Source organism: Pangasianodon hypophthalmus, chromosome 11 (assembly GCF_027358585.1).
Source record: "Pangasianodon hypophthalmus isolate fPanHyp1 chromosome 11, fPanHyp1.pri, whole genome shotgun sequence".
Lineage (NCBI taxonomy): Eukaryota > Metazoa > Chordata > Actinopteri > Siluriformes > Pangasiidae > Pangasianodon > Pangasianodon hypophthalmus.
Window position 1 is genome coordinate 22,933,997 of NC_069720.1, and position 11,508 is coordinate 22,945,504.

The 11,508-nt window shown below is 40.0% G+C and overlaps 1 protein-coding gene across 3 annotated transcripts in view; it reads right to left on the reverse strand.

The window, feature by feature from the left end:
* The window catches only part of diaph3 (diaphanous-related formin 3), a 324,811-nt gene extending 319,682 nt beyond the window's left edge, over window positions 1–5,129 (reverse strand). For all 3 annotated transcript variants that reach the window (XM_053238349.1, XM_053238350.1, XM_053238348.1), the window contains exon 1: window positions 4,571–5,129. In XM_053238349.1, coding sequence (XP_053094324.1) covers window positions 4,571–4,711 — 141 coding nt within the window. In that variant the 5' untranslated portion in view covers window positions 4,712–5,129. The remainder of the gene's footprint in view (window positions 1–4,570) is intronic.
* Window positions 5,130–11,508: the final 6,379 nt, after the last annotated feature.

Sequence of the window (11,508 nt, forward strand, 5' to 3'; positions counted from 1 at the left end):
AGACAAGAAAAAAAAATAAAAAATCCAGTGAGCAGCAGTACTGCAGGCTGAAATTCCAGTCGGAGGAGAATGGTTTGCCAAACTGGTTTGATCTGACGGAAATTCCTAAGGTAACTCAAATAATTACTCTTTACAACCGTGCTGAGCAGAAAAGCATCTCACAACACAGAACTCATCAAACCTTGAGGCAGATGAGCTACAACATCAGAAAACCACATCGGGGTCCACACCTGTCAGCCAAGAACAGGAATCTGAGACTATCACCTGGTTTTCTTCTAAACAGTCCCGTTTCTTATCAGTAAGAATTGCCACTCAATGTTTTTTGTTTTCTGCACCATTCTGTGTAGACAGTTGTGCATGAAAATCTCGGGAGATTTTCTGAAATACTCAAACCAACCCATCTGGCACCAAAAACCTCGCCACTGAGATCACATTTTCCCCATTCTGATGTGTAACGTGAACATTAACTGAAGCTCTTGACCTGTATTTTCATGATTTAATGCACTGTGCTGCTGCCACATGTTTGACTCATTAGCATGACAATTACATGAATGAGCAGGTGTACAGGTGTACAGGTGTTCCTATTAAAGTCGCCGGTAAGCGTATGTCTGATACTTTACTGCTAACGTTCCCATGCCTAGCTTTTTTCCAGTGAATTAAGCATTATGTAGAACACATCAAAATGTAGAAAGCGATTTTATCATGTGACGAGTAAAGCCTGTGAAGGAAATATCAACACACGTGACGAATGAGTGAATCTGAAATATGGAAACATCAGAAATATCTAATCTAATCTAATAATACATCAGATTTAAATTCTACTTTCTGATAATTCTGCAGTAAATAGAGGGTTTGTAGTCTACTGGATGGGACACAAAAAATCTCTCTCTAGTACTGTTAAATAAATGGAGCCAAATCTGGATGCTGTGTAGTTATGCATAAGTTTATATAAATTTATAGTTTTACGTGGTGTATAAGTGATAAACTGGAGAGGTCAAGATATGCATCATGTATGGAATTTTAATTACTTTTATTTATTTGAAATGATCAACACCTCAGGAGCAAACAGAAGCTGAAACTGTAAACTACCTGTTGTTTAAAAAAATAATAAAAACCTGAATTTTTATTTGACAAATCTGTTATTTTTCGATTTTCTTTATATCTCTTATAATCCTAGCCTTAGTTTGCGTTGTGACGAGGTATAAAAGAGAGCTTGTGTAGCTGATAAAAATATGATTTACTTACATGAAAATAATTATATCAGTTTTGTTTGGACATACTGAAGTTGACTTTCTTTGCCCTTCAAATGAAACTGGTCATTTAAACGGCTCTAAATCAACCTAAAACTCTTCCCCACCCACAAAAACTGTGAAAAGGTGTCAGTTTGTTGTACATATATAACTAAACTGTCGAGCATTTCACAGGTTTCGAATCAAATTATACTTCAAATTACTCTGTAAACATAGAGTTAAGGGAAATTAGAAAACATCTCAGGAGACAATAAGCAACTCTCCGGCTCCCAATTTCTAAGGGAAACTCCACAGCACATGTCACTCGTTTCTGTCTCGTGTTTAAGGTGAATTCTTGCTCTGCCTCATTTAAAAAAAAAACCTCAACCCCTGTGAGTTCTTAAATGGCAGAGTTGCTTTGTCCCCAAGGCATTTCCTGAAACTAAATTAATCATCTGTGCAAGGTTGGCTTTTACAGCGCCGAGAGAGAATTTGCTTAAGCCCGAGGCAGAAAGAAGGATGAGACGCCGAACACTAAAATGAGGGACACGTGAGGTTCGACAAGGTTACGCGGTACTTTAACACAACTGATGCTGGAACGATTCATACAGACCCAATACCAATAACGCTCTTTTACAACTACAAAACTGACAAACACGTTGAATACTCGAATGACTGTCTATCATTTTTTCATAAGCACCATATATTTATTATCAGTTTGTCCCTGTGGCTGATTTACAGGTTATTCAGGGACAGTACTGCTCTCAGAAGCATGGAAACACAAGTGGATTAGTTCGCCTTATCCTTATCGGCTTTATCCTTAGCTTTAACCACTTCACCTCCGCAGACTATTACGGCAGCAAATAAGAGACCAGACATTTGTGAGGAAAGTAAGTTGTATGCAGACGTCACCTTGTTTGGGGGAAAAAAAAAAGATGTTTCACTGCTGCTACTTTTCGTATTTAGTCTCGTAGTGTGTGTATCAGTGACCCTTCCGCAGATAAACACTTCCTGAAACACGAGACGAAAAACAGACGCTTTAGAAGAGGCACTCCACCGTATACTTGGTCCTGGAGGTAAAACCTCGACTACACATGCTACCTGGGAAAGCATTTTCACTAGGAGAAATAAAATAAAATCTGAACAGTGAGATCCCACAGGCTGATAAAAGGAGCCATTATAATGGCAGCTACATGTATGAAGCATTACTTTACATTCACATATGAACAATATCATCAACTTTATATATACGAATGATGACTATCTGCATCCCTGCCAGTTCCTTAAATATCTAATGTTAAATACTCAGCGTGATCACATGACTATGTGACACAAACATCTGCGTTTGGAGAAAATACGCCCCAAAAGAATCTCACTCCTCCTGTGGTCATTTTATTGCTGTCCAGATGTAAGAGTTTTGTCACTGAATAGATGTGTACAACATTTTAATAGGGTTTAAGAAAGAAAGGAGTTGAACTAACCTTTTTTCTTTTTCACAACCATAGAGGTGTAAGGAAGGAAAGAATTAGATGAACTAAATTGTTATTTATATGAATATTTAAAGCAAAACACCTCATCTGACCAAACTGGAAAAGTATCATTTTTAAGGAAACAGATAAAACTGATCAGGTGGAGAATGTACAGTATTGACGGCTTCATAATATTTTTTAAATATTTCTCTCAGCTGAGAGTAAGTAAGAAACTCATGGCCGGGAATTCATCTGTCAAATCGAGTAATCCTGCTTACATCCCTGACGGCTTACTTACGGGGCACGTCAGGCCACATCACACCACTCCTTCCTGGATTATTTTCCTTTAACAGCGCACCTCAAAGTGTTTTATTCCTTTTATACCGTAACATTTTTACAATTTGCCAAGGATTATTTTTTTTAATCAAACAACACATCATCAGGTGTTGATTTTATTTTTTTAATTTACTATTTACAGATGCACTTAATGTTGCTGAACGTCCGTGAGACACGTTAGCTCCTGTTATGACTTCCAGTATAACAGCTATAAACAGTCGTTCCATCACCAGCTTCCCTTCCCTTACGTTTCCCAGAAACCGGAAAGCACAAATTCCTTTGTCCTGAAGACTCTCTTACAGTGACTGTTACAAAGCGCTGACTCTGAAGACTCCTTCTATAAATGTTAAATAAATGTCTCCTTACACAAAACGTCACCATGTCAACAACTAAACATTTTTCTCTGTCAAAAAACAACACAATTTATCCATTACACATACAGTATGCAGATCGCGCACTGTGAATAAGTTGTTACTACAGAAACAATACCATATCAGAATATCAGAATATCATCGTCTGAATTACAGTTTGTAATGATTTGTCCTTCCTTATCAAATTTACTTCCTTAAAGCACACATTTATAGGTCTTTGTAAAACTATACGCTAAGTATTTTGCGCTATATTATTTATACACTGCGATCTTATCAGAAAATGCTTCCAGCATTAAAAGTGTTTTAAAAAAAAACTATACACAATATGACCAAAAGTTTGTGGACAACTGACCATTACACCAGTATGTGCTTGTGCAGATGTCTTCATGGAGCTCGCTTTGTGCACAGGCTCATTGTCATGCTGGAGCAGGTTTGGGCTTCTTGGGGCAGTCGTGGCCTAATGGATAGTCTCTCGGACCTGTAACCCGAAGGTGAACCTGAAGGTTGTGGGTTCGAGTCTCGGGTCCAGCAGGGATTGTAGGTGGGGGAGTGAATGACCAGCGCTCTCTCCCACCCTCAATACCACGACTGAGGTGAGACCCTTGAGCAAGGCACCGAACCCCCAACTGCTCCCCGGGTGCCGCAGCAAAAAAGGCTGCCCACTCCGGGTGTGTGTGTGTTCACGACTGTGTGTGTGCACTTGGATGGGTTAAATGCAGAGCACAAACTCCGAGTATGGGTCACCATACTTCACTTCACTTCGTTCCACTGAAGGGAAATTGTAATGTTACAGCATACAAAGACTTTCTATACAATTGTGAACTTCCAAATTTGTGGAAACAGTTTGGTGAAGAACCCCATATGAGTGTGATGGTCAGGTTTCCACAAACTTTTGGCCATTTAGTGCATGAAGAAGGAGGAATGTGTGTGAAGTGCGCATGCGCAGAGGAGCAAGAGCTTGTTGGTGTCAGCTCTGTGCCATTACAGAAAAGTAATCAACACCATTAACATCAGCATTAGACCCTACAGGCAGCCTGTGTAGTGTGTAAGGTTTGGGACGCGTCGCCCATGAGGTTATGTTCAAACCAGATGCTTCTAAGAGACAATTGCATCTTTCTGTAGGCTGCAGTTAGTTTTGTTTTGTTCCAAAACATTGTCTACTTACAAACTTGGGCTTTTTCTCCGCTTCTTCGTTGCCCCAGGTGGTGTAAGGTGCAGGTCCGACTCCACCCAAAGCCTTTTTCCTCTGCATCTTGTTCTCTCTCCCCTGACTGCAGGAGTCATAGCGGTGCTGCTGGCTGTCCATTTGCTCTACCTGTCTAATTCTACAAATAACTACAATATTCAGTCGGTCACACTGAATACAAACAACAACCAAACTTAACTGCAGAGTCTCTTAATACATAATTATAGTCATTAATTCCTGCCTACAGCACTTAGGCGCTAATCAAGCTAGCTCTCTGACAGCTAGCTGCTTAGCTTAGCTTATCTTAGCTTAGCTACCGTTAATCCAATTTATGCTTTTTTTTTTAAACATATATCACTTAACCGCTTTTTCAGACACACGTCCACAATGCCACACACGTCTTCAGTACCAAAGAATGAAGAGTTTTGGAAGAATAATGGCTGTCAAACCGGAGACCGAGCAGAGCAACAAGCCGAAACGTAACCAGGAGGAAAAAAAAATAAAAAAGTCTGCAGCGTCTGAAAATCCCGCCGTGTTCCCTGTCAGTGACGCGCAACAAACAGCCAATCAGATTCACCGCAATGTGAGGCGTGTGACGTAGAGAGACTTTGGAGGTATTTGATTGGTCTAGAGAGACACAGGGCGCCATGTTGGGTTAGGAGCAAAGAGCGCCTATTTCTGTAGCAACCTGTAAACAAGTGTAGTGAGGTACTGTCCTGTATGAGCGGTATTTCTGCCACATGCAGCAGTATGCAGCCTCACATTCGTGCTGAAATTAGAAGTTTTGAGTACACTAATATTCACCATGATACATATACAGTATACTACACCACTTGGGTATCTTAATAATATAAGTAGTCGTAGATAAAGTTATACCAAACCCACCCACAGCTCAGATTTTCCAGGGTGATTCACGGCAGTGATTCATAAGAATGCCATTAGACATTTTTCCCTGACTTAGTCATGGTCCAGTGGAGAGCCTGAAGGAAACCCACTTTGTCATGAGGAGAACATGCGAAACCCCACACAAACATGAGTTCAGGGTCAAACCGGGGATCCTGGGGCCGTGCGCCAGTACTGCCTTCGACTTTTCGACTGCGACACACCGTACTGCCTTCAGTGCACTTTTAAAATCTATATGGTCTTGCAATACATAGCTCACTGGGTTTCTACCATAAAGTTTAAACATAAATAGAACATACTTCTGCAGGTGTTTAATATATAATCTGCGCCATCATGAAGTTACTAATATGGTGTCCAAAACAGGAAACAATAACGTAGGTCAGTATTTGTAGAATAGACAGCTGGCAGTGTACACACTATGGAAAAACTGTATTTGCATTTTTTTTTTTTGCTCTTACTTATATACTTTGAAAGACCTTCAAACAAGCACCAGGAATAGTGCTGAGTACTGGTCCATGAGTATTTGTAAGCTCAGGAAAGTGCACCGGTAGTTCCGTGGTCCAATTCTCCAAAAACAATGTGATCAATTGAATAAATAAAGTCTATGACCTGGAGACTATGAAAATGATTGAATGAAACATAATGAGCTCCACGGCAGCACCTGAGATATAATTTATGCAGAAATAGAGTTCCAAAGTCTGCTAAAATGCCTGATTTCAGGGGGAATCTTTCTCAGGTACCATGCAAAGAAGAGATGTAGGGCTGGTGTACTTTGAAATCTACCAAAGAACTCTTTTTTAACAGTTATAACATGGCACATGCAAGTTTTTGCGATCTAGATCTAGTGGGCTATTGAACACTTCACAAGTGCAGATGATTCCTGTTTTGGTAATGGTGCTGTTTCTCCATGAAAGAATGCAACCATGTGACCAGTGAGCTCTATATATAGTTTAACTCTATGGTTTATACTAAAATCTCCCAGTAAACTCAGCAGTAAACTAATAAAACTGGATATACAAATCTCTGTTGTCCCACTTCAGAAAGACAAATTGGGCCAGTGGTACAAATCTTTTTGAGGTCAATGAGGTGAAGAAGGAATCTGCTCTGCTTTATTTTATTTAGCTCTATTTTTTGTATAATGGAATTTTTCATCATGTAAAAATAAATGCACAGTTACTCAGTTCATAAACTGTGTTTAGTCAAATTCAATTTAATCCTTCCACGACCTCATTTGTAAAGGTCACAGGATACAAATATATCACCTGCTATTCACAACAATAATTGTTTGGCGATGTGATATGACTTTGCATACCAATGCCGTATTCAATACAGAAATTTTGCTCGTCACAGCAAGCAATCCTTTTACTCCATGGCCTTGTTCTGCAAACACTCTCTTGTTGTTGGTAGAAAATATTTTGTACATTCTAGTGTCTGAAAAGACTGAATGTGTGTCTGATCTGCTATCAGCAGTGGCAACTATGAATCGAGACCCTTTTCATTCTACTCTTTTTTAAGCCTAACATTATATTTAAGCACTATACCAGAACTCCACAAGTGAATAGAAACATGAAAAATTCTTATGTCTAATTCTAGGTGAGGATATGACTCTCATTCTAAAGTTCACTTTGCATGGATTATATTTTGAGTGATGTCACCACATATACAGTGGATATAAAAAGTGTACACACCACTGTTAAAATAGCAAGTTTTTGTGATGAAAAAAATTAAACCAAGATAAATCATAGCAGAACTTTTTCCACCCTCAATGTGAAATTACAGCATATAAAAATTAAGTGAAAAACAATCAGAAACATTTTAGGGAAAAAGAGAAAAAAGTAAATCTTACAATAACCTTGTTGAATAAATGTGCACAACCTTTTATAATTGGGGATGTGGCTGTGTTCAGAATTAATCAATCACATTCAATCTCATGTCCAAAAGTAATTACCATACAGCTGTCGTCAGTGAAATTATTCTGATTAACCCCAATAAAGACCAGCTGTTTCTGTAGGGTTTTCTTCACATCTTCTTGGCTTCATCTGACCTCTGAAGCCCTGGTCTACAAGGAGCTGACAATGCCTCTACAGGGTCTCACTGTTGAAAGATATTTATCAAGAGAGGGGTATAAAAAAAAATTCCAAAACATTAGATGTACCATGGAACACCGTGAAGGCCTTCATCAGCAAGTGGAGAAAATGGAGCACCACAGTGACATCACCATGAACAGGACGTCCCTCTAAAATTTATAAAAGGATGAGACAAAATCTTACCAGGGAGGCTGCCAAGAGACCTATGGCAACATTAAAGGAGCTGCAGGAATATCTGACAAGTACTGATTACTCTCTGCATGTGCCGACAAGCTCTCATACTCTTCACATGTCTGGGCTATGGGGTAGGGTGGCTATATGGAAGCTCTTTCTCACAAAAAAACATCCAAGCTCCAAGCTAAATCACCCCAAACCATGTGGCAAAATGTGTTATGTTCTGGTGACACCAATTCCAAAAGGTATAATAATTTCAAAACATATGCTTGGCACAACAAAAGGACATCACCAAAAGAACACCATACCCATGGTGAAGCATGGTGGTAGCAGCATCATGCTTTGGGGCTGCTTTTCTTCAGTTGGAACTGGGGCTTTAATCAGGATGGAGGGAATAATGAAGAGCTACAAATACCAGTCAATTTTGGCCAAAACCTTAAGGCTTCTGTTAAACCACTTAGAATGATGAGGAATTTCACCTTTCAGCATGACAATAACCCAAAGCACACCTTCAACTCAACAAAGGAATGGCTTCACCAAAACAAGATCAAGGTTTTGGAATGGTCAAGAGAAAGTCCAGATCTAAAGCCAATCAAAAATCTGTGGGGTGAAGGGGGCTGTGCACAGGAGATACCCAGCCAATTTGACAGAGTTAGAATGCTTTTGCAATGAAGAATGGCAAAATATAAGTCAAGATGTGCCAAATTGACTCTTGACTCTTACCCAAAAAGATTGAATGCTGTGATAAAATCTAAAGGTGCTTCAACTAGGTATTAGATTAGGGGTGTTCACATTTATTCAACCAGGTTATTGTACATTTTTATTTTTCATTTTTTCCCCCAAAATGATTCTTTTGTTTGTTTTTCACTTTATTGTATAGGTTGCAATTACACAATAAAGGTAGAAAAGGATCTGACATGATTTATCTTGGTTTCTTGGGTTTTTTTTACATCACAAAAACCTGCCACTTTAACAGGGGTGTGTAGACTTTTTATATCCGTTGTAATCTTGTGTATGCAAATAAATTGCAACTGTCTTTGAATACACAAGAATTAGGTATTAAAAGAAAGGCTTAAATATCCTAAAATTAATCCTTAATCCTGGGTTTAATTAACCAAATCCTGTGAGCTGAACTGAACTAGAATAATGACTGACTGTAGGCACCTATGGGACACAATTGCCCATATACACTGATCAGCCCTAACATTAAAACCACCTGCCTAATATTGTGTAGGTCCCACTTGTGCCGCCAAAACAGCTCTGACCTGTGGAGGCAGGGACTCCACAAGACCACTGAAGGTGTGCTGTGGTATCTGGCACCAAATACCTTAGCAGCAGATCCTTTAAGTCCTTTTGTCCAGCACATCCCACAGATGCTTGATCGGATTAAGATCTGGGGAATTTGGAGGAAAAGACAACACCTTGAACTCTTTGTAATGTTCCTCAAACCATTCCTGAATAATTTTTGCAGTGTGACAGGGAGCATTATCCTGCTGAAAGAGGTCACTGCTATTAGGGAATACTGCTGCCATGAAGGGGTGTACTTGGTCTGCAACAATGTTTAGGTAGGCAGTACATGTCAAAGTAACATCTACATGAATGCCAGGACCCAAAGTTTCCCAGCAGAACATTGCCCAGAGCATCACACTGCCTCTGCCAGCTTGCCTTCTTCCCATAGTGCATCCTGGTGTCATCTCTTCCCCAAGTAAGCGACGCACACACACCCGGCAATCCACATGATGTAAAAGAAAATGTGATTCATCAGACCAGGCCACTTTCCATTGCTCTATGGTCCAGTTCTGATGCTCACGTGCCCATTGTAGGTGCTTTCGGCAGTGGACAGGGGTCAGCATGGGCACTCTGACCGCTCTGCAGCTACACAGCCCCATACACAGCAAGCTGTGATGCACTGTGTGTTCTGACACCTTTCTATCATAGCCAGCATGAACTTTTTCTGCAATTTGTGCTACAGTAGCTCTTCTGTGGGATTGGACCAGACGGGCTAGCCTTCACTCCCCACACACATCAGTGAGCCTTGGGTGCCCATGACCCTGTTGCTGGTTCCCCGGTTGTCCTTCTTTGGACCACTTTTGGTAGGTACTAACTCCTGCATACTGGGAACACCCCACAAGGCCTGCTGTTTTGGAGATGCTCTGAGCTAGTCATCTAGCAATCACAATTTGGCCCTTGCCAAAGTCGCTCAGATCGTTGTGCTTGCCCATTTTTCCTGCTTTCAACACAACAACATCGAGAACTGACAGTTCACTTGACAGGTGCCATTGTAACAAGATAATCAATGTTATTCCTGTCAGTGGTTTTAATGTTATGGCTAAACGGTGAAAGTGATAGGTATTTCATATTTCAAATAATAGCTAATTAAGACTGAATAATGTCTGACTTGTGTCCCAGGAAAACAACCTGTATTATATAGTAACCTGTAATATATAGTAACATATCTCTAAGTTGCCAATATATACAGTCAGGTCCGGAAGTATTTGGACAATGACGGAGTTTTTGTGATTTTGCCTTTATACACCACCACAATGGATTTGAAATAAAACAATCAAGATGTGATCGAAGTGTAGACTGTCAGCTTTATTTTAAGAAGTTCCACAAAAATATGGAATTTACCATTTAGGAATTACAGCCATTTCAACCAAAGTACTTCCATTTTCAGGGGCTCAAAGGTATTTGGACAATTGACTGACAAGAAGTGACCAGGTGCGGTCCATTCCCTCATTACTTCAAGACAAATGAAGCAGATAAAAGGTCTGCAGTTGATATCAGGTATTGAGTTGGCATTTGGCAGCTGTTTGACTGGAACTACCAATATGAAGTCCAAAGAGACCTCAATGCAAGTGAAGGAGGCCATCATTAGGCTGAAAAAACAACATAAATCTATAAGAGAGATAGCAAAAACCTTAGGAGTGGCCAAATCAACAATGTTAGGTACATTCTTAAAAAGAAAGAAAGCACTGGTGAACTCAACAACATCGAAAGGCCTGGAAGACCACGGAAGAAAACTAAAGTGGATGATCGCAGAATCCTTTCCTTGATGAAGAAAAACCCCTTCACAACATCAACAGAAGTCAAAAATACTCTGGAGAAGGTAGGCATATCATTGTCAAAATCTACAATCAAGAGACGCCTTCATGAATGTAAATACAGAGGGTTTACAACAAGGTACAAACCACTGGTAACATTCAAGAACAGGAAAGCCAGATTAGACTTTGCCAGAAAACATCTAACAAAGCCTCCCATGTTCTGGAATAAGATTCTTTGGACTGATGAAACCAAGATTAACTTGTACCAGAATGATGGGAAGAGAAAAGTATAGCGAATAAACGGAACAGCCCATGATTCAAAGTACACCACATCATGTGTCAAACATGGTGGAGGCAGTGTTATGGCATGGGCATGTATGGCTGCCAATGGAATGGGCTCACTGGTGTTTATTGATGATGTGACTGCTGACAGAAGTAGCAAGATGAATTCTGAGGTGTATAGGGTTATACTCTCTGCTCACATTCAGCCAAATGCTACAAAACTGATAGGACGCCGCTTCACAGAGCGGGTAGATAATGACCCTAAACATACTGCGAAAGCAACTCAATACTTTTTGAAGGCAAAGAAATGGAATATTCTTCAATGGCCAAGTCAGTCGTCTGATCTCAACCCAATAGAGCATGCTTTTCACTTACTGAAGACACGACTGAAGGCAGAAAGACCCACAAACAAGCAGCAACTGAAGGT